This window comes from Tachyglossus aculeatus, chromosome 2 (assembly GCF_015852505.1).
Source record: "Tachyglossus aculeatus isolate mTacAcu1 chromosome 2, mTacAcu1.pri, whole genome shotgun sequence".
NCBI classification, from domain to species: Eukaryota; Metazoa; Chordata; class Mammalia; order Monotremata; family Tachyglossidae; genus Tachyglossus; species Tachyglossus aculeatus.
This window is the reverse complement of record NC_052067.1, coordinates 66,349,485-66,373,968: the sequence shown is the minus strand read 5'-3', so window position 1 is coordinate 66,373,968 and position 24,484 is coordinate 66,349,485. Positions and strand designations below refer to the sequence as shown.

The 24,484-nt window shown below is 40.3% G+C and overlaps 1 protein-coding gene across 5 annotated transcripts in view; it reads right to left on the bottom strand.

The window, feature by feature from the left end:
• The window catches only part of SYNE1 (spectrin repeat containing nuclear envelope protein 1), a 503,300-nt gene that overhangs the window by 207,317 nt on the left and 271,499 nt on the right, over positions 1–24,484 (bottom strand). For all 5 annotated transcript variants that reach the window (XM_038770126.1, XM_038770112.1, XM_038770118.1 and 2 more), the window contains 12 exons: positions 24,204–24,347; positions 22,899–23,063; positions 18,662–18,979; positions 16,385–16,540; positions 16,074–16,244; positions 14,994–15,320; positions 12,124–12,276; positions 11,395–11,562; positions 8,554–8,730; positions 4,437–4,583; positions 3,191–3,316; positions 886–1,062 (listed from right to left, as the gene is read on the bottom strand). In XM_038770126.1, coding sequence (XP_038626054.1) covers positions 886–1,062; positions 3,191–3,316; positions 4,437–4,583; positions 8,554–8,730; positions 11,395–11,562; positions 12,124–12,276; positions 14,994–15,320; positions 16,074–16,244; positions 16,385–16,540; positions 18,662–18,979; positions 22,899–23,063; positions 24,204–24,347 — 2,229 coding nt within the window. The remainder of the gene's footprint in view (positions 1–885; positions 1,063–3,190; positions 3,317–4,436; positions 4,584–8,553; positions 8,731–11,394; positions 11,563–12,123; positions 12,277–14,993; positions 15,321–16,073; positions 16,245–16,384; positions 16,541–18,661; positions 18,980–22,898; positions 23,064–24,203; positions 24,348–24,484) is intronic.

The window sequence follows — 24,484 nt, the reverse complement described above, 5'->3', positions numbered from 1 at the left end:
ATCATGTGGGGAGGGATTGGAAAGAACCAACAGCAAGAAGGGGAAGGAGTCACTTTGAGGTCAACAAAACCACTTAGCATATTAATAAGGTAAATGTCCGGGGTAACATTCTGCAAACTTGATTGGCTCTGACTGTAAAAGACTCTTCTGATCTTTTAAAAAAAAAAAAAAGCTTTGACAACTTTCTTTGCAGTTCTCTGGAAAATTCCAAAGAAAACTAAATAGAGCTTATCTAATTATTGATGCCACCAAATGATTCTGGACACTATCGATATTAAAAGTCATTAGCCACAAGCAGGTTGGCTTCTAGGAGGCTAGGGGAGGGATTCATTTGAGGATGGGTTTTCCCTAGTAGGTTTTTGGCTACCATACTATTACACCATTCAGTTCATTCAGTCATATTTATTGAGTGCTTACTGTGTGCAAAGGATTGTACTAAGTGCTTGGGAGAGTACTATATAAGAACAGACACATTCCCTGCCCACAATGAGCTCACAGTCACTTCTCACACTATTACAGCATTTCACTCCAGCATCAAGAAAAGCTGCTTTCTCCCATCCAACTTTTCTTATGCACAGCTGCTCTGGCCATTTAGAAATAACAGCTAACACCTGGGACAGTGTAAGCACTGGTTCATGTGAACAAATTAAAAGCCTGGCCTTCTTAATATCATTTCAGCACTGTTGTTACAGCTAATGCAAAATCACTATCTTATGTACGTATCTTTAAATTATATAAATTCTTTATATTATCGCCTGCCTCTCCCAAAAGATTGCAAGCTGGTTATGGACAGGGAATATGAGTGCTAAGTACTCTCCCAAGTGATTAGTACAGTGCTCTGCATATTGTGAGCACTCAATAAATACCACTGTTGTTATTACTTACTTTTACTTGGGAAACTATGTTCTGTGCGATGTTTAGCTCCAGTTCTGCCTGCCTTCGTTTCATATTCTGTAGCTGCTGATCTGCATCCTGGAAATATATCCAGAGTTCTGTCTTCATTTGTTTAATCTCCTCCCAGCCTTGATTCAAAGTCTGTGAGCGATTTATCTGTTGTTCAATCTATTTAGGGGGAAAAATGGGCAAGGTAAACCTTAATGCACAGTATGCAACTTACTCTAAGATACAAACCAGGCAGCTTCGTTAAGAGATTTTTATTTGGGTGGAAAAGGAGAGAATATAGTTAAATACCAGCATAGTAACATTAAAATGACATCGTAGATCATTAAGTTTGCATCAGTGAGCAAGTTGGAAAATAATTTTATTTCAGTTTTATCTTGGTAAAAGAAAACTGCCCAATGAATATAACACAATAAGACTACATTTTGTGATTTAAGAACATTTGCATTAATTCTGCTACCAGTGATCTACTTCTCACCAAATCCAACAGCCTCTACTCCATCCTAATCTTCCTCGACCTCTCAGCTGCCTTCGACACTGTGGACCACCCCCTTCTGGAAATGTTATCCAACCTTGGATTCACTGACTCTATCTTCTCCCGGTTCTCCTCTTTTCTCTCTGTCTCCTTCGCAGGCTCTCTCTGTCATTCTCAATTTTCTTCATGGGCTCCTCCTCTGCCTCTCCCCCCAAATGTAGGGGTTCCTCAAGGTTCAGTTCTGGGTCCCCATCTATTCTCCATCTACAGCCACTCCCTTGGAGAACTCATTCACTCCCATGACTTCATTTACCACCTTTATGCGGATGATACCCAAATCTACTTCTCCAACCCTGATCTCTCTCCTTCTCTGCAGTCTCACATTTCTTCTTGCCATCAAGACATCTCTACTTGGATGTCCTCCTGTCCCCTCAAGCTTAACATTTCCAAAACAGAATTCCTTACCTTCCCACCCAAACCCTGCCCTCCCTCTGACTTTCCCATTGCTGTAGATAGCAGCACCATCCCTCCAGTCTCACAAGCCCATAACCTTGGCACTATACCATTAACCTGGAGTAGATACAAGTTAATTTGGGTGGACACAGTCCATGTCCCATGCAGGTTTCACAGTATTAATCCCCATTTTACCGATGAGGTAACTAAGGCACAGAGAAGTTAAGTGACTTGCCTAAGGTTAAACAGCAGACAAGTGGCGGAGGCAGGATTAGAACCCAGGTCCTCTAACACCCAGGCCCGTGCTTTACTAGCACTAGGGTGTGCTACTTCTCAATCTGAATATCATATTATAATTGTAGGGCAGTGCGATGTGCCATGGAAGTTGATAATGGATAAACTAAGTGATTCATTCACAGATATTACTTTCAGGTTATATTTCATTCTAATGCATTTTTCCAAATTATTTCACATACTTAAAAGAAAAGGAATAGATTTATAGATTTTGCAAAACCTTGGAATAAATACAATCATCCTAGGATAACATTGTTGAAATATTCTCTGCAGTAGGAAAAGGGCAACCCAGGACTCCTAAGCTTTACAATAATTTAAGCACTTTTTTCTGCAAATTATCTGAATATAGTGGATGTGCACATAACTAAGACTATAAACAGATTTTCAAAAGCTGGCACTATGCAATCCCACACTCAGTTTTGCCATGATGCATATTTTGTATACACATTTTGGCTATAACACAGTGAGGAGATGTTAATACTGAGGGAATATTTTAAAATTATTATAAATTATATATTTGAATATTCCTTTAGATTATGAATTATGTATATTTAATGTCTATCTCCCTATATAGCCTTAGCTCGCTGTAGTCAGGGAATGTCTGCCAACTCTGCTGTATTGTACTCTCCCAAGGACACTCTCAATAAATACCACTGATTAATTGATTGATTGGATGTTCTTCTAACGGTGTATTGGTTCAGGATGGGCATGCCACATTACCAAAGAAATTCTTGTGTGACTGCAGGTGGCATCAGAACACGTTAATGTACTACAGTTCATCTTTCCTTAACCCCAGGTTTTACAAGAATGCCATACTCAAGTTATAGAACTAGGTGTGATGCAAAAATGCTCAGGGTTGCTTGAACTCTATTATATTTGTAAAGCAAAAAGTCAAGTGAAGGTTTACCCTTTGCAAATGTGGCAAAATGTCAAGAATTTAAGTCACTTAAAATGACAAAAACAGCTGATAAGCAAGCCATTTAGATCTAAATAATGACTGTCATATAATCTTCTGTGCATGCTTGTTCTTAGACATGGAATAGGATGGCTTCTGCAGTTATTCCTCACCATTTGCTTTGTTTGTTGAATGTTTTTTGCTGTAGTCTTCACTTCAGGATTGGATAAATCACACATTGAGCATAAAAGATCTAAATAGGTTCTAGCCTGTTCCTGTAGAGCTCGGAATTGTTTGACCTGAAAAAAAAAGAACATTATTAAATGGTAAATGAACAACATACTTTAGTTTTCCAAATTTTTTTTTTACAATTTTATGCATACAACTACTTGACTGAAGTGAAGGGAAAAAACAGCAATACTATGAATTTTTTTCTATCCTAGTAAATTAAAATGTAAGAAATGAAAATGAAATGTATGAAAAACAGCAATATGATGTACACATGCCTTCCTTTCAAAAACTCAGAGCATTTTTGCATCCCTTTTGTAATTTATCTTCACTAAAGGTCTTGGTGAGCTTTAATCCTGATCTGCCATGTGCTTGCTGCGTGACCTTGAGAAGCAGCAGGACCTACTGAAAAGAGCACAGTCCTGGGAGTCAGAGGACATGGGTTCTAATCCCAGCTCTGACTTCTGCTGAGTGACCTTGGGCAAGTCACTTCAATTCTCTGTGCCTCAGATAACCCTTCTGTTAAATAGGGATTAGGACTTTGAGCCCCATGTGGAACATGAAATGTGCCCAATCTGATTATTTTATCTACCCCAGCATTTAGTACTGTACCTGGCACATAGTAAGGGTTTCCACAAATACTCTAAAATAATTCCCAACTTCTCTGTGCTTCAGTTTCCTCATCTATAAAATGGCATATAGTACCTATTCCGCACTCAGACTGTGAATCCTGTGTGGGAGGAGGACTGGGACAGATCTGATTGTCTTGTATCCACCCCAACACTTGGTACAGTGCCTGGAACATAGTAAATGCCTAACAAATACCATAAAAAGTTACTAACTTCTTTGTGCCTTAGTTTCCTCATCTGTAAAATGGAAGAATTTTGCTAATTCTGTTGTATTGTACTCTCCCAAGTGCTTAATATGGTGCTCTGCACATAGAAATCGCTTAATAAATGTCATTGATAAACTGATTGAAAGGGTGGATTTTAGCCATGTTGTGAAGGTTGAACTGATGGGATTTTGTGACAGACTGAATATGTCAATTGAATGAGAGAGATAAGTAAGGGAGGATGCCAAGGTTATGGACTTGCGAGACAATGGTGCTGCCTACAGTGATAGGAAAGTCAGAAAACCGTATATTATTGTAATGTAAATGCAACAGAGTTCATGTTACAGTGCTGCTATTACCTGCTTAGCTGCATCTGCTCTGCAAAAAGGTGGCTGAGGATTTGGTTCTATATCTGGCTGAACTGTAGAAAGCCACGCCTGGCACTGTTGTAGCGTGTCTTGCCTGCTGACATGCTTCTGGAGTTCATGTTCCAAACTCTGATATACCTGAAACAAAAGGATCGAATACTGATATTGCAAGAATAATATTCATTTTCTCAAAAATGGCTGGACTTATTTATTATTAGTATTTCTTATTTGAAATATTTTTATAAATACGCTCCATGTTGTGCCTGGAAATGGACCTTCCTCATCCCATCAGAAATAAATGGTGTCAGATATTATAAACGAGGGGCACATGAATCCACATGTCTAAATAAGTGTCCATGTGTATATACTAGAGAAGCAGCGTGGCTTAGTGGAAAGAGCATGGGATTGGGAGTCAGAGGTCATGGGTTCTAATACTGGCTCCACCACTTGTCAGCTGTGTGACTTTGGGCAAGTCACTTCACTTCTCTGTGCCTCAGTTACCTCATCTGTAAAATGGGGATGAAGACTGTGAGCCCCAAATGGGACAACCTGATTACCCTGTATTTTCCCCAGTGCTTAGACCAGTGCTTGGCAAATAATAATAATAATAATAATAATAATAATGTTGGTATTTGTTAAGCGCTTACTATGTGCAAAGCACTGTTCTAAGCGCTGGGGTAGATACAAGGTAATCAGGTTGTCCCACGAGGGACTCACAGTCTTCATCCCCATTTTACAGATGACGAATTGAGGCCCAGAGAAGTGAAGTGACTCGCCCAAAGTCACACAGCTGACAAGTGGCGGAGCCGGGATTTGAACCTACGGCCTCTGACTCCAAAGCCCGGGCTCCTTCCACTGAGCCACGCTGCTTCCCACTTCCCACATAGCACTTAACAAATACCACCATTATTATCATTATTATTACTAACATAAAGTTGTTGAATACATTGAACTGCATAAAATAGTAGTATTAACACTATAAAATTATAGAAATAATCTCAGTGTAGCAGAAACAATATTCCATCATTTCATGACCTTTTATAGACAAAGACGCACATAGGAGATGGACTTTGAAAATTATTTAGCTTGAAGTTTTCCAACTGGGAGTTCTCTGGTGACTTCTCCAGTATACCCTGGGAAATTTTGGGCACTGCTCTATTTTAGTTTCCTCCATTTGGACTTCCCAAACTGCTTGAGCATGTTCCATGCACTGGTGCACCAGTAATTCACGAATAAACAGCACCTTTGCATGCTTAACCCTTATGTATGCAGATTACTTGCTTTCCCATGGATTGCTTTCTGAACATAGAATGGCAGCAGTAGGCAGACCCAGCACTGCAAGTCAGGAAGCACAGCTCCAATACATACGCCTGCTTTTCAGGCAACAATTTTCATATTTATTAAGTGCTTACTACGTGCCAGGCATTGTACTAAGCACGGGGGTGGACACAAGCAAACTGGGTTGGACATAGTCCCTGTCCCACGGGGGGTTCATAGTCTCAATCCCCATTTCACAGATGAGGCAATTTAGGCCAAGAGAAGTAAAGTGTTAGTACAGTGTTCTGCACACAGTAAGCTTTCAATAAATACAATTGAATAAATGAAGTGACTTGACAGCAAATTAGCAGCAGAGCCAGAATTAAAATCTCTGACCTCCTGATTCCCACGCCCATGCTCTATCCACTATTATACCATACTGCTTCTCCCGCAACTATAGCAGAATTATAGTCTCTCTGGGCTCACTAGTCACTCACCAAAAAAGCCAGAAACATTTGGAATTTCTATTTCCACTCTTTATTCTCCAATTGTGAGAAATAAAAGCAGCATAAACATTCATTCATTCATTCAATCGTATTTATTGAGTGTTTACTGTGTGCAGAGCACTGTACTAAGAGCTTGGGAAGTACAAGTTGGTAACATTCAGAAAACCTTCACGCGTGCCATTGAGCTGTCCTGGGAATGGGGCTTATCTGTGCTTGCAGGTGGGTTCTATTGGTCTATCGTGTCTCCTCCTGCCTTCAAGACATCTCTATCTGGATGTCTGCCCGTCATCTAAAACTCAATATGTCCAAGACTGAACTCCTTATCTTCCCTCCCAAACCCTTTCCTCTCCCTGACTTTCCCATCGCTGTTGACGGCACTACCATCCTTCCCATCTCACAAGCCTGCAACCTTGGTGTCATCCTCGACTCCGCTCTCTCGTTCACCCCTCACATTCAATCCATCACCAAAACCTGCCAGTCTCACCTCCGCAACATCGCCAAGATCCGCCCTTTCCTCTCCATCCAAACTGCTACCCCACTGGTTCAATCTCTCATCCTATCCCGACTGGATTACTGCATCAGCCTCCTCTCTGATCTCCCATCCTCTTGTCTCTCCCCACTTCAATCTATACTTCACGCTGCTGCCCGGATCATCTTTGTGCAGAATCGATCTGGGGATGTTACTCCCCTCCTCAAAAATCTCCAGTGGCTACCGATCAACCTACACATCAGGCAAAAACTCCTCACTCTCGGCTTCAAGGCTCTCCATCACCTCAACCCCTCTTACCTCAACTCCCTTCTTTCCTTCTACAGCCCAGCCCGCACCCTCCACTCCTCTGCTGCTAACCTCCTCACTGTGCCTCATTCTTGCCTGTCCCGTCATCGACCCCCAGCCCACATCCTCTCTCTGGCCTGGAATGCCCTCCCTCCGCACATCCACCAAGCTAGCTCTCTTCCTCCCTTCAAAGCCCTACTGAGAGCTCACCTCATCCAGAAGGTCTTCCCAGACTGAGCCTCCTCCTTCCTCTCCCTCCCCCTCTCCATCCCCCCCGCCCTACCTCCTTCCCCTCCCCACAGTACCTGTATATATGTTTGTACAGATTTATTACTCTATTTTACTTGTACATATTTACTATTCTATTTATTTTATTTTGTTAATAATCAATCATATTTATTGAGTGCTTACTGTGTGCAGAGCACTGTACTAAACGCTTGGGAAGTACAAGTTGGCAACGTATAGAGACAGTCCCTACCCAACAGTGGGCTCACAGTCTAGAATATATTTTGTTTTGTTCTCTGTCTTCCCCTTCTAGACTGTGAGCCCGTTGTTGGGTAGGGACTGTCTCTATTATTTCCCAAGCGCTTAGTACAGTGCTCTGCACACAGTAAGTGCTCAATAAATATGAATGAATGAATGAATGAATTGGTGAACTGAGCGTGATGTGACTGAACAACTGTAATCCACACCAATTTGTGCTGGTGTCAGCTGATCATCATCATCAATCGCATTTATTCATCATCATCATCAATCGTATTTATTGAGTGCTTACTATGTGCAGAGCACTGTACTAAGCGCTTGGGAAGTACAAATTGGCAACATATAGAGACAGTCCCTACCCAACATTGGGCTCACAGTCTAAAATCTTATTAATTAAATCTTTTTTTTAATTAAATCTTATTAATCACACCTACTCACACAGGCCTTTCCCAATAAGGCCTCATTTCCCCTACTCCCTTCTCCATTCTGCATCACCCTTGCATTTGAATCTGTACCCCTTAATCAGCTTTTTTTGAAGGTATTCATTAAGCACTTACTTTATGCCAGGCGCTGTTCTAAGCGCTAGGATAGATACAAGGTAACCAGATTGGACCCAGTCCACGTCCCAGATGGGACTCTGTCTTCATTCCCATTTTACATTCACCACACCCTCAGCCCCACAGCATGCATGTGTATGTATTTATGTTAATGTCTGTCTCCCCCTCTAGAATATAAGCACCGTGTGGTCAGGGAATGTGCCTATTAATTCTGTTTTATTGTACTCTCCCAAGTGCTTAGTGTGGTGCCCTGTACACTGATTTATTGATTCTCAGGTGTAGGGAACTGGGGGCTTAAAAAGGGTTATCTACAGGGCAGTAGGGGGTGAGAGAAGGTAGATGGAGAGATTGGGAGGTGAAGCCTACATCCTATATCCCCATTCCAACATTTCTGTGTCAGATTTCGCCAGAACTACAATAAAAAACACTTCAGATGGATGAAGGTCTTCACCACGACCTACAAAACGGAAATGCCACACTCTCCCTCAATAACCCATGAATTTTACACAATGTCACTGAAGTAAACTTACCCTCTGAGCTGTGCTGCAGATCGCTGAATAACTATCCTTAATCCCCTGGAGGTGTGCTTGAACATTTTGCTTAAGTTTAGCTTGAAGATGATCAGCGCACTGGTTGATCAAACAGTCTCCTTTATTTTTAAGGCTATCCAAACGATCTTCAAACCCAGCAATATCTTCCATCATTGCCTAGAGGGAGGAAAAAAAAAATTAGTCTTCAAGATGAAAATTCCAATGCACTAAAATGTATTGAAATGATAACAAACACTTTTATCTTTGGGCAGAAAAACCTGGGCTCTTGTAAAACCACAAGAGCCAGATTCTTTCGATGTGCCTAGATCATTTAGGCGGAGACAATTCTTTTTAGCCAGAAGTAATTTCAGCTGCAGTATTAGCTAGCTAGTACATGCAGTTCTTCCACAATCAATGCTTTTACTCTCTTTTGGACAGATAGAGCACGGTTGGAGAATGTTCTTCCAACAACACAAAATTATCTGGTTAGAAAACAATGTGATGCTAGAATAACAATAATAATTTTTACATTTATTAAGCACTGGGGTACACCAGATAATCAGATTGGACACATCCTCTTTCTTCCACAGGGCTCACAGTTTTAAGAAGGAGGAAGAACAGGCATTTAATCGTCTTTTTTCAGGTAAGGAAACTGAAGCACAGAGAAATTAAGTAACTTGCCCAAGATCACACAGCAGGCAAGTGGCAGAGATGAGATTAGAACCCAGGTTTTCTGGCTCCTAGGCCCATGCTCTTTCCACTAGGCCAGGCTGCTTCCCTTATGCACTATGAGAGTTCTCTAATTCCAACTATAATTAAATTATAGTTAATTATATTTAATATAGTTATATTTATATTTAATATAGTTAATTAATTATAATTAAACAATGTTTAATTATCTTTAATCTAATTACCAACAATGTTTACTGACCGCCTAACTATGTGTAGAATATGGAATTGCATTTCCCTCTACTTGCCCTGTTGGTAAAGAAAATCCAACTGTTTTAATTTTGTAACTGGAAGAACTGCTATATGCATATGTGGGTTTGACCAAGGAGTATGTACCAGAAACATGAGTTTTTCCTAATGTGGACTCTGTGAACTTTTAACTCCCAAGTCTTAATAGAACTGAGGGAAGCCTGTAAAACTGCAGCTTTCTGTAAGTTTTAAACTTGCTCTCAGGAACTGATTAAGAATAAGTCAGGAGGTTTACTTGACACACTTGCTCCTTGGTCATGATAAATGGTGTCCACCTGTCTATACTTGGTATGAGTTTTCAGGGGATATTTCACGGGAAGCAGTGTGGCTTAGTAGGAAGAGGACAGGGGATGGAGTTCTAATTTCTAATTAGGACCTGGGTTCTAATTTCAGCTCTGCCAATGGCCTACTGTGTGCCATATGACAAGTCACTTAACTTCTCTGTGCTTCAGTTACTTCAACAGCAATATTCTGGATTCTATGCCTGTTGTCTCTCCCTCAGACTGTGAACCAACTGGGTGGGGCAGGGATTATGTCCAATCTGATTATTCTGTATATACCCAAGGGTTTGGTATAGTGCTGGGCACACAGTAACATTTAAATATCTTAATTTGTATCATTATTATTTGATATAAGCAGCATGGTTTAGCAGAAAGAGCACGGGCTTGGGAGTCAGAGGTCATGGGTTCTAATCCCAGCTCCGCCACTTGTCAGCTATGTGACTTTGGGTAAGTCATTTCACTTCTCTGTGCCTCAGTTACCTCATCTGTAAAATGGGGATTAAGACTGTGAGACCTACCTGGGACAACTTGATAACCTTCTATTTCCCTCAGTGCTTAGAACAGTGCTTGGCACATAGTAAGTGCTTACCAAATACCATTATTATTATGATATTATTACCCTTACATTGATTTTCTTGATATTTCTCAGAACATTATGAAGGAGAATGCTCAATAACAAAAAAGTTCATATTCAAATTCCAACACTTATAATTCATCTTTAAAAAGACAGGCATTATGGAAACTGAATAGCCATTGGACACCTTCACAGATTCAACTTGGAGCAGAAATGACCATTTCTGATCATCTACATTTTATTAAGCAATTGATAACATGAAAAGCTGTCAGCAAATATCCAACACAATGGCTTCACACCCATAGTTCTTATATTTGTTGTCACAGTATCAATTTTCAGTAAGGAAATTTTCCCAAGGCTTCCCAAATATCTAGGAAACTACTTATGTTTCCTTTTAAACAGCTACGGTCCAAGACTACAACCCTGCAACTGATGAAGATAATAGTATTAATAATGATGGCATCTGTTACACTTTAAGGCAAACACTGTATTAAGCACTGGGGTAGCAAGATAATCTGGTCAAACAGAGTTCCTGTCCAACATGGGGCTCACAGTAGAAGTCGAAGGGAGATCAGATATTATAGATGCATAAATTGAGACAGAAGTTAAGTGCATCATGCAAGGTCACATGGTAGTTAACTTGCCAAGCCAGGATTAGAACCCAGGTCCTCTGACTCATAGGCCTCTTTCCACTAAGCCATGTTGTTTCCCAGAAAGCATACTTACATAATAATAATAATAATAATTTTGTATTTGTTAAGCGCTTAACATGTGCAAAGCACTGTTCTAAGTGCTGGGGAAGATACAAGGTGATCAGGTTGTCCCATGTGGGGCTCACAATCTTAATCCCCATTTTACAGATGAGGTAACTGAGGCACAGAGAAGTTAAGCGACTTGCCCAAAGTCACACAGCTGGCAAGTGGTGGAGCTGGGATTTGAACCCATGACCTTTGACTCCCAAGCCCGTGCTCTTTCCACTGAGCATGCTGGTTCAGATCCCAAACATACCTTGTGATTGGCCAATTGCTGGGTAATGGTCTCTAAGCTGCTGATCTCCATGAGGTCTGGGGTGACCAACCGGCCCGACATCTGCAAAAGCCATTTTTCCACTTCCTGCAGTTCACTGTTGTAATCCTCATGTTCTCTGACTTTTAGCTCCAGGCTAGAAACATGTTCCTGTGGAATCACAATACCGAAATTTAAAGGACGCATTAAAAGATGCATTAAATCTTGAAACGACTCAGCTCTTCAACCACGGGTACACGTACAAAGTTCTTTTTATGGGATTTGTTAAGGGCTTACTATGTGCCTGGCACTGTTCTAAACACTGGGGTAGATACAAAGTAATCAAGTTGGACAGAGTCTTTGTCCCCCATGGGGCTCACAGTCTTAATCCCCATTACACAGATGAGGTAACTGAGGCACAGAAAGGTGAAGTGACTTGCCCAAGGTCACCCAGCAGACAAGGTACAGAGCTGGAACTCTAGCCGGAACCCAGGTCCTTCTGACTCCTAGGACTGTGCTCTACACATTAGGCCACACTGCTTCCCATGGCCTAGTGCATAAGCCATAAAGCTTGAAACAAAACACAAGGCAAGAAATGGTGGGAGAAGATGGAGGGAGTACAGGCTTCCCCAAATTTCTCCATTTAGAATCCATATGAGAAGAAAGGGAAATTTGTGTTACAATAAACTACAACATTAGCAACATTTTACAGTGTGCTTGGTTTCCCCATACCTTTCCAGCACTGCACAGTTCCTGATAATCAGTCTGAAGCTTCTGAATTTCGTCCCGTAGGGTAGCATCATGCACCATCTCCAGAAGGGCTTCTCCTTTCTCATTTACTGATTTTACCGACGGTTCATATGATAACACCATCTGCTGTATCGACTAAACAGCCAAAAAGAAAAAAAAAAAAAATCACACAGATAAAAATTAATGAAGTAAAGACCTAAATGTATTTGAACACCTTTGAACTACGGACCATCAGTATGAATGCACAGTTTGGAGATTGCAGGATATTTTAAAGATTCATAGTACAGTTCTCACTGGGGGTTGTGGGAATTAATAACTGTAGCCTGCTTATATTTTACTGGAAACAATACACCATCTTCTCTGTTGCCCCTAGCAATGGAGACTACAATCCCTATCTACAAAGCTATGACACAGCTAGTGTTCCTCCCTTCACTCCTACCACCCATCTTCCCCGAACATACACACTTCCCTATCCCAAACCCCTTTTCATCCCTAATATCTCTTATATTAGAAGCATCATGAAGTTATAATAGACCCCAGTCATTAAAGTCCAGCCAGCTGAATCCCAGAAGCACTTGTAGGACAAACCAGCTAGTTACAAATGAACTCTGCTAATGTTTAATCATTTTTACTGCCAGAATTTTGTTCCGTAGCAACAAAAATACCTTTCCACAATTTAAGCTCACTTCAGGTTATATTTTCTGTCCTTTGGAGTCTTAGAGGACAGATGGTCAGAATGATCCAGCATGGCCTAGTGGAAAGAGCCCAGGCTTGGGAGTCAGAGGTCATGGGTTCTAATCCCAGCTCGACTTTGGGCAAGTCACTTAACTTCTCTGTGCCTCAGTTACCTCATCTGTAAAATGGGGATTAAGACTGTGAGCCTCTCGTGGGACAACCTGATTACCTTGTGTCTCCCCCAGCTCTTAGAACGGTGCTTGGCACATAGTAAGCGCTTAACAAACACCATCATTATTGTCATTATTATTATTATAATGCTAATAAACAATAATTGGCCATTTCTGCATGGGGCAAAACCAATACTCATATTATGAGTGTTGGAAAAAAACTGAAAATCCACATTTCGAAGGATGGTATGGGAAACTCTCCAACATTTAAAGTCTTTCTTTCAACTCAATAAAGGAGAATTTTCAACTTTTATTTTTTTTTTTTGTCTGGTCTTTGGTTACGTCCACTCTCGAATAAGGCCATCTCAGATTTTTTAAAATTGTCCTGTGCAAATTGAACCAAAGGGCACGAAAAGCAGCATGGCGTAGTGAATAACACAAGTCTGGGAGCCAGAGGACCTGGTTTCTAATCCCTGCTCTGCTGCTTGTCTGCTGTATAACCTTGGGAAAGTCACTTAACTACTCCGTTATCATTATCATTACAGTCATTATTGTGCAATTTGTTTGTCACAACTATTGCTTTTGTTTAGCTTTAATACCTAATACCCTCTTCACAGAAGGGAATCCAGGTTATTCTGGTATGATTCACTCTGCCTTTTTTTTATGGTATTTGTTCATCCCTTACAGTGTGCCAGGCACTGTACTAAGTGCTGGGGTGGATACAAGCTAATCAGGTTGTACCCAGTCCCTGTCCCACATGAGGCCCACAAGTCTTAATTCCTGTTTTACAGATGAGGTACCAGGCACAGAGAAGTTAAGTGACTTCCCCAAGATCACACAGCAGACAAGTAGCGAAATCGGGTTTAGAACCCGATTCTGACTTCTGATTCTGATTCTCCCCCTTCTAGACTGTGAGCCCACTGTTGGGTATTATGTTGAGTAATATATTTATTACTCTATATTTTTATTTTATTTGTACATATTTATTCTATTTATTTTATTTTGTCAATATGTTTTATTTTGTTGTCTGTCTCCCCCTTCTAGACTGTGAGCCCGCTGTTGGGTAGGGACCGTATCTATGTGATGCCAACTTGTACTTCCCAAGTGCTTAGTACAGTGCTCTGCACACAGTAAGCGCTCAATAAATATGATTGATTGATTGATTCTGTCCTTCTGATTCCCAGGCCTATGATCTATCCACTAGACCACCCTGCCTCTCAAAATAAGAACAATGCCATAAATAAGAAAACTTTCCCCCCTTACTAAAAAAGAGATAAAAACAACAATCAGAGCAATAAGGAACTAGGCCGTAAGCTCTTAGAGGACAGGGATCACGTCTACTAACTCTACTGTACTCTTCAAAGGTCTTAGTACAATGCTCAGCAAACAGGAAGCATTCTATAACGAATGATGGCCTATTATTATTAAGTTTATTTATATCTTTATTATAAATAATAATATAGTATTAAAATAATATTTATTATTGGAGAAGCAGTGTGGCTCAGTGGAAAGAGCACAGGCTTTGGAGTCCAATCAATCAATCAATCAATCGCATTTATTGAGCGCTTACTGTGTGCAGAGCACTGTACTAAATGCTTGGGAAGTACAAGATGGCAACATATAGAGACAGTCCCTACCCAACAGTGTGCTCACAGAGGTCAGGGGTTCAAATCCCACTCCACCAATTGTCAGCTGTGTGACTCTGGGCAAGTCACTTAACTTCTCTGTACCTCAGTTACCTCATCTGTAAAATGGGGATTAAGACTGAGCTCCCCGTGGGACAACCTGATTACCTTGTAACCTCCCCAGCACTTAGAACACTGCTTTGCACACAGTAAGCGCTTAATAAATGTCATTATTATATATAAATAATAATAAAATTATTATTATATATAAATAATAATAATACATACCACTGAATAATCAAGGGTATCATGACTTTCCCCCAAGAACTGGAGCCCAGCAGTTCATTTCTCATATTTACAAGAGAGAAAAATAATTTCATACCTTATATTTGGATAACTGGGCTTTTTTCTCATACAACTCAGTTTTGGGCTCCTCTGGAGTCTGCAGTATTGCTTGGTATTCTGCTAGCCACTGAGTTTGAACTTTATATTTATCTGAGAATTCCTTTGCTAGATGAAGACATTTCTCCAAAATTGTGTGCTCCTGCCGGACAGTGCTGGCCAGCTCTTCCAGTTGCTCCATGTGAACATGGAGCTCGCTCTTCAGTTTTTCTCTTTCACCATCCTCCAGATACTTAACAGCTCTCTCACCCTTCTCCCGAGCAGACTTAAGTAAGCTGTGACCTTTCTCCATGTCACTCAAAAGCAACTGAAAAAGAACCCATTTTGAAAGAAAAAATTAAGCAATGTAAACAGTGTGCTACATTTTTTTCCTGCACTATTTTCATTTCTACTGATGTTTCTCAAAAGAGACTTTTTTACTACAAAGTTCAAAACATAAACAGGTCTGAAGATTGCAATTTCATTTAAACTTTATCTGTGTTCCCTGAGAAGAGTTAGACCTGTAGTAGGGCCAAATTCAATATAACAATACCTTGTTTCATATTGTTCACACAACAGGAAAATGACAACAATTATATTTATTGAGCACTTATTCATTCAATTGCATTTACTGAATGTTTACTTTATACAGAGCACGTACTAAGTGCTTGGAAGAGCACAAAATAACAATAAACACTGCTCACAGTGAACTTACTGTGCTAGGTGCATGGGAAAATACGTGTTGGTAGACACATTCCCTGCCCACAAGGAGCTTACAGTCTAGAAAGGGAGACAGAAATTAATATAGATTATGGACATGTACAGAAGTGTTGTGGGGCTGAGGGTGGATGAATAAAATGCACAAATTCAAATGTAAGGGTGTTGCAGAAGAGAAGATTAGGGGAAATGAGAGCTTAGAAGGGAAAGGTCTCGGAGGAGATGTGAATTTAATAAGGCTTTGAATGTGAGGAGAGTGATTGTCTATCCATCCTTACTAAAATACATTTCAGTATGTTTGAAAGAAACAAATACAACACTACGGTTACACCAGTGTTTTTACATAATTCCTGTACTTGCTTACCTCTAATGTTTTCATTTTTTTTCCCATCATGATTTTATCCACTTTATCAATCTCAGAAGACACATTTTTGAAATTCTTGTGAGTGGATCCATACCAATCAACATAAGAATTGAAGGCCTGTTCCGATTCCTCCAAACTCTGGATTTCTTCTTCCAGGAACTTGATTTGCTCCTTTTGAAAATATAAGTGGACATTTTATTACACTCAGCTCTGAGAGACTGATGATTCAAATATGTGAGGTATACATATACTCTGTCTAATCAGCAGCGCTGTTGCTAGACAGCTTCAAAACAAATACAAACACTCCTTACCAAGACATGAAGTATTAGGGCTTGGTAGCGAGAAGTTAACTGGGTAGCTTGACACCCCATTCTGCTGCTAACGTGACTTTCCTCTAATAACTCCTGAGCTCGCGTTCCAACTTCCTCAACCTCATCTTTGTAGGATGTGATTTCTTCATGCCATTTCTTTCACAAAAAGAGAGACAAAAATAGTTTATTTAAACTCTGAATTGATATCTTTAACAACAGAGACTGCTATATAAACAGAGACCTCTATATACAAAATTAGATCAACATCCCAGAGAATTAGGAAAATTAATGCTTACATTTTGAAATCATTGAACAAAAGTCTGTTTGCAGCACTGTCAGATTAAAATGTTCACAATATGTAAACGCTTCTGAAGTTATTTTTCAGATATTTTAAAAGTTCATATTTTGATTAAAATGAATACCATTTATAAATCTTCAATATTGAAAAGATTGGCAATTTTGCATACTGTTCACCATTTCCAATCAAGCAAGATCACTGCTTTGCTAATGAAACAATAGTACACGAATGATTTTAAAAAGCAGTTAGCACCACAGGTAAGGAACAGGTAAATGGCAAATAACATGTACTCATAATGAAGATAATGATGGTAGTTTAATGTCCTACTAAAAGTGTAATGTGATGAGATCAGATTTTCTTGTGCAAAATGTATTTTTGTATATATGTGTGGATATTTTAATTGAGAGAGAATATTTCATTGAAACTTTATTCTGCTAAGTTTAGGCACCAGCTTGCTCACTGTACCCCGATCTCATCTACCTTACCACCAGAGTGACAGAGCCGGGATTAGAATCCATGACCTCTGGCTCCCAAGCCCATGCTCTTTCCACTACACCATGCTGCTTCTCATAAGCATGTTTGAAAGCAGTGGTGAAGAAGCTGCTGGAAAGTGAATGGTTGAAAATGGCAGTCAAGAAGGGAAGAAAGGAGGCAGTGAGCATTTTGAAAAGGTACAAAGGTATGAAGTCAGAAGTCCACGGGGAAATTTGAAGAGGAGGCAAAATATCTCTTCTTGAATTAATGCACGGAATATGGTGAGAGTCAAAGAGGGTGAAGGAGGAGTGAGGATTCTAGAGGAGTAGGGGAGATTTTATGGCTATCACACTTGATCAATCAATCAATCAATCAATCAATCATATTTATTGAGCGCTTACTGTGTGCAGAGCACTGTACTAAGCGCTTGGTATGTACAAGTTGGCAACATATAGAGACAGTCCCTACCCAACAGTGGGCTCACAGTCTACAAGGGGGAGACAGAGAACAAAACCAAACATACTAAGAAAGTAAAATAAATAGAATAGATAGGTACAAGTAAAATAAATAAATAAATAGAGTAATAAATATGTACAAACACATATACTTATATACAGGTACTGTGGGTAAGGGAAGGAGGTAAGATGTGGGGGTTGGAGAGGGGTTCGAGGGGGAGAGGAAGGAAGGGGCTCAGTCTGGGAAGGCCTCCTGGAGGAGATGAGCTCTCAGTAGGGCCTTGAAGGGAGGAAGAGAGTTAGCTTGGCTGATAGGCAGAGGGAGGGCATTCCAGTCCCGGGGGAGGACGTGGGCCGGGGTCGACAGAAGGGCTGAGTAGGTGCGAATGAGGCTGCCGTTAATGTAACTTGGTGATAACAAGGGCCTTTTTCCCGCGGTGGGGGGCGGGGAGTTTAAGTCCAGTTCACTGGGGAAAGAGATGGTGGGGGCAGGGAAACAGGAGGTTTGAGGGCAGGGTTTGAGGAGGGATTTAAATGCCTAGAGCAGCTGGTGGGGGCAATGGGCATGGGAGTGACTTATGAAGAAGTATTTTTGTTGGGCAGAGGGGAGGGCCAAATTGAAGAAGGTAAGACTAAATTTAAGGTAGACAAGGTCAGAAAGATGTCTAGATTTCCTCCAACAGTGCTCCTCAGCTCGTGCACAGGAGTAGAGGAAACTTACTTTGGAAGCGATCCAGGGTTATGGGTTAGTGGTACAAGATCAGCAGAGAGACAGGGGAGCAAGGGAGTTGAGTTCAGTGGAGAGTATGGTGTTGAGGGCATCTATTTGTGCATCAAGAGAAAGTAATTTGGGTATGGAGACCAAATGGGATAGGATAGCTGTAGAATACAGTAAGCGCTCAATAAATAAGATTGAATGAATATTGGATGGGGTTAAAAGAACGGAGGTTTCTGTAGAGGAACAAAAAAAATTTGATAAATACCATTGATTGGTAAGGCTACAAAATTCATCTTGCCTAAATGGCCATTTCCAAAATAATTACTGATTACCTTCATTTGCTGTAGCTGCATCTCCTTGGTTGCTCTATTTGACTGCCGCCCAGCCCTGATACTGCCTTTCTCCTCCAGCGTCTTCAGCCATTCATCAACTTGCTGAAACTTTTGCTCCATCACCCTCAGTTTGTTCACTGTGCTGTTGAATTGAGTGCGGATCTCAGAGAGCCTCTGTTGGTAAATGTGCCAGTCCTGTCGAACAGACTCTAAGACCCGATCCTCAACTTGAGGGATGCCCCAGGGTAGCACTTCTTCTCTTGTATGCAGGACTGTGTTCAGTAATGCCTGTCCCTCTGCACAGCGTACCTGCAACTCCTATGAGGACACAACAATAAGACAGACTTTCATTCACTGTAGACTCTAGATCGTAAGCTCCTTGTGGGCAGAGAATGTGTCTGCCAACTTGGCTGTATTATACTCTCCTATGTGCTTCATACAGTTATCTGCTCACAGTACTTCTTTTATGGTATTTGTTAAGTGCTTACTATGTGCCTAGCACTGTTCTAAGTGCTGGGGTAGTTACAAGGTAATCAATTTGTCCCACATGGGGCTCACAGTGTTAATCCCCATTTTACAGAGGAGGTAACTGAGGCCCAGAGAAGTTAAGTGACTGGCCCAAGGTCCCATAGCAGACAAGGGGCGGAGCCAGACTAGAACCCAGGTCCTTCTGACTCCCAAGCCTGTGCTCTATCCACTAGACCACACTGCTTTTCTTATTGCTCAATAAATAACATTAATTTATTCATGTTTTATTGTCAGATTGTAATCATATTAATCATATTTCATATTAATTATGAATTGCACAATTTTTTTCTGGTAGACTAAACATGTCATTTGCAAATTAGCCGACTCTGTTGTCCAGTGAGTCGAGACAGACAGTGAAAAGGACAGAATAGATGTTCCTTTTCTGAACATGCAGCGGAACTGAAAGTCAGATGTTTGCCCATCAGCGAGATCAGTAAACTATCAAGTTGCTAGGGAACTACTTTTGAAAAACGGCATCTTTTCATTAATGCTATCATTTTGCCAATGGTTCCTCACCTCATTCTTAATCCATTTTCTCAAATTCGTTTTTCAAAAAAACATTTAGATTAGTTTAGAACATTTACTGTTTCTGTAATACCCAAAATAACATTAACATCATTTACTAAATAATAATTGTGGTATTTATTAAACACTACGTACCAGGCATGGTACTAATGTGTGAAGCACTGAGGTAGACACTAAGTGATGAGTTGATCAGTTCTCTCTGATCTCCCATCCTCGTGTCTCTCTCCACTTCAATCCATACTTCATGCTGCTGCCTGGATTATCTTTGTCCAGAAACGCTCTGGGCATATTACTCCCCTCCTCAAAAATCTCCAGTGGCTACCAATCAATCTGTGCATCAGGCAGAAACTCCTCACCCTGGGCTTCAAGGCTCTCCATTCCCTCACCCCCTCCTACCTCACCTCCCTTCTCTCCTTCTCCAGCCCAGCCCGCACCCTCCGCTCCTCCGCCGCTAATCTCCTCACCGTACCTCGTTCTCGCCTGTCCCACCATCGACCCCCGGCCCACGTCATCCCCCGGGCCTGGAATGCCCTCCCTCTGCCCACCCGCCAAGCTAGCTCTCTTCCTCCCTTCAAGGCCCTGCTGAGAGCTCACCTCCTCCAGGAGGCCTTCCCAGACTGAGCCCCTTCCTTCCTCTCCCCCTCGTCCCCCTCTCCATCCCCCCATCTTACCTCCTTCCCTTCCCCACAGCACCTGTATATATGTATATATGTTTGTACATATTTATTACTCTATTTATTTATTTATTTTACTTGTACATATCTATTCTATTTATTTTATTTTGTTAGTATGTTTGGTTTTGTTCTCTGTCTCCCCCTTTTATCAATCAATCGTATTTATTGAGCACTTACTATGTGCAGAGCACTGTACCTTTTAGACTGTGAGCCCACTGTTGGGTAGGGACTGTCTCTATATGTTGCCAATTTGTACTTCCCAAGCACTTAGTACAGTGCTCTGCACATAGTAAGTGCTCAATAAATACGATTGATGATGATGATGATGATGATATTCCCTGTGCCACAGGAGCGTTCTTAATCAATGCTACCCCTATCTTCCAGATGAGGAAACTGAGGTTCCTATCCATAAACTGAAACTATGCTCATAATTTACTTCAATGCCTGTCTCCCTCTCTTCACTTTAAGCTCCTTCTGGGCAGGGACCATGTCTGCTATCTCTGTTATATCGTATTCTCCCAAGCTTTTAGTACAATGTTCTGCCCACAGTCAAAGCTCAATAAATACCATTGATTGATTAGCTTAGCAAGGTTAAAGTGATTTGCTCAAAGACACACAGTAGCCCAGTGGAGAAACTGGGATAAGAACTCAGGTCTCCCAACTCCCAGTCCTGTGCTGTTTCCACCAGTCCACGCTGCCTCTCCATACGTAAAATAACCTCACAGAAAAAAAAGAAACTAGGAAAAAATGATTAACTAGGGTCAACACAAATCATTAACACAAATCATTTTTTTCTATCTATAAACATTATGTCTCTATGATCATAAAAGTTTAGGAATATCCTAATTGTAGTCCACTAATAAACCCCGGAACTCTTGTAATATTCAAAATATGTTATGTGATAAATTTCTTGTAAAAATAAAAATAAAGAATCAATTCAATTTCCAAGGGATTTATTGCAAAATCTCTTTGAGGAAGGCCTATAGGTCTATATTATTTTACATTATGCCATATATTATATTAGCTATACCTGCAAAAAGAACCACAAGACTAAATTTTGTGCCAAATGAGCTGGATCACATTCTCCTACAGAGAAGTAACTTTGAAGAAAAAATTATACATTATATAAATATATATATATTTCTCTCATTAAAATGCTATTTTCCTAATGATATATCAATTTCATTAACGACACCTGATTTGGTTATTTAGCTATGTAACTTGGGCAGCATTATCTAGTTGGAGGAAGTTCCCCAGGACCAAGTTTCTCCCTGTCCAACTTCACTCAAACTCCTAAATTCCCTTACATCACTTAGGTGCCTCATTTTCTGATTCTCAAGTATTCTGAAATGACCCAGTAGATAGAACATGGGTTTAGGAGTCAGGAGTACTTGGGTTCTAATTCTGGTTCCACCACTTGTCTGCTGTGCAAGGTCTTGTCTGACCTTGAGCAAGTCACTTCACTTCTCTGTGCCTCAGTTACCTCATCTGTAAAATTGGAATTTTGACTGTGAGCCTCATGTGGGATACGGACTATGCCCAACCTGATTAGATTATATGTTATACTCCAGCATTTAGTATAGTGCCTGGCACCTAGTAAGCACTTAACAAGTACCATTAAAAAAAAAATACTTTTCACAAAAAAATCTACCTTACCAGCACCAGGTGGTACCTTAGACTATAGAATTAGGCTCACTGTGATTATCATTTTGCAAGAGAACATTTCTCAAGGCTTAAATAAGAAATTAGTTAAATGTACACTCCTCACTTCACCAGAAATTTACCACTGGTAGCAGGGACCTTAATCATACTTTTAAATCCTTGCAGTGGCCAAAATAATCCATTACAATCATCGTTTTAATGAAATGGTAGGAGAACTGGATTCAGTCCATACTGACATTTGATGTTGAAGGGACATAGCACCAACTGGCCCAAACAGGAGAAACATCTGCTAGTCACAAGTTATTGGCAGAACCTCCAAGTCTAGAATATTTCAATGCTTCTCCTCTGTTTGCCAAGAATGGCTAGAGTAGCACTAACTAAAGAGAGGGCATGCAAACTAGATAGGGTGGAGAATGGAGAAAGAGGAAGGGCTGCTTACAGAATACCAAGTTAATGCTGTTATCATCTAAACTCTGCAGGGACACAGGGCAGGGATGGGCAGAAGATCCCTGAAGTCAAGAATGGATCATTAGGCGATCAGTGAACTAAGATTCGCACGTCTAGCTTCTTTAGTTTCTAAATTCCCATTTCTATTATCCATGACTACAAAGCTGACAAATTAACTGCCCCAACATATGATATTTTTAGAAAAGGACTGTAAACTCCCTGTGGGCAGGGACCATGCAATCAACTCTACCATACTGGGCTCTCTCAAGCACTTAATATATACTCTGCACACAGTGAGCCCTCCATAAATACTACTGATTAACTTGAACAGTTATGCATCTTGTAACAATTATATTTTCAATTCAGAATGAGCCTTGGTTTCCAAATCAAGAAGTCCATACCTGTAGCTCCCGAAGTGCTGTCTCATGAGTCTGAGCGTCACCTTCGAGAAGAGAAAAACGGTCAAGTTTTTCCTGCTCTTGCTGCAGCCATACTTCAAAGGCCTTTAGATCGTTTTGGTACTCTTGATGAAGACGAACGATTCGCTCAGATTTGGTTACTGCTTCCTATTTATAAACAAAGATGGTCAGTCCCGGCTTCGTAATGCAACATGAATTTTGAAACATGAAGTTAAAAATGTATTCTATTTAGCCAACACTTGTTTCCAGAATTATTCAGAAAAAAAGAGTGTAATCAAAAAATCATCTGTATTCCAAAGATGTTTTAGTGAATGGTCCTGAAAATTAAAATAGACCACACTTCCACTGAAGTCTTAGAGGAAATAAACTATCACATTATAATGCAACATCTACCTTATTATTCAAAAGCAACTTGTTGGCTATGATGTGTGTTGTACGGAATGTGTAAGAAATGTGTTCTCCAAATAAAGCAATAAAATTTCCAAAGCAGTTGTTAGTTGCCTTTTAGTCAAGGAAAGCTGATTATCCTTGTGGCTAAGTGAGTCAAGGAGGCCTGTCCCTGGCATTGGATTCCTTGCATAAGTCAATCTCAGATTTTAAACAGCATGCACCTGCTGCCATGTGTTGCCCTTTTTTAACTGAGTTAACCTGTTCAAGATCCATGCTTCATGAAACCTTTGTTTCTGGGTAAGCATGACCAGGAAAGTGAGAGAAAACACCAGGGCAAGCCCTTGGAGTGATCTAATAACATTGCAGATATTAAAGACAGACTGAATTTTAGAAGTTTTATCATGAATCATGGCAGAGAGAGAAACCTGTGCTTGTCATTTAGCCTTAGTGGCTCCTTCAACTGTTACAAAAATAATAATACTGCTTGAGGTTTCAGAGGATAATAAATCTAATTTGTGGATTTTACAAGTTCTTGGTGACTTCTCCTTTTCCTTCTATACCCTTTACAGATTCCACTGTTAATTAGTGTTGCCCCAAAGGGTGGAAAAGGTATGAGGAAAATGAAAAAAAATCAATTTTACTACTTGACAGTTCAGATGAATACTTCATGGAAGGAAGTTTGAAACTATGAGCTAAAAATCAGATACTGATTTGTGCACAGTCTTAATACTAATGCTCTCCGGATTACCCATTTTCAAAGCTAAGTGAAACAATGTTTACCAAAATGATTTTCCAAGCATTTTAAACCAGTTTACAAAGAATGGAGTATTAAAAGGAAACACAAATCATAAAGCCCAAGTACCTTTCTCGTCCCAATAAGATCAAGATCTACATTACCTTCGTCCTGTCTTTAATAGTACTGTACCGCTCTTGGAGATCTTGAAGTTCTAACTGCGTTACATAATGTTCAGTCATGCCAACACCTTTCATTTCAATGGTCTCTAGCAGATTGGCGTGACTTAAAACTTCCTCACTCAATAACTGTATAATACAAATAACCACAAAAAAATCTCATTAATGTTACAAGTTTGTTCATGTGTAACATTTAAAAGGTATTAAGCAAAATACTCTAGAAGACTCAACAAAAGAAGATACTTAAATACTGCATAGCTGGTCCT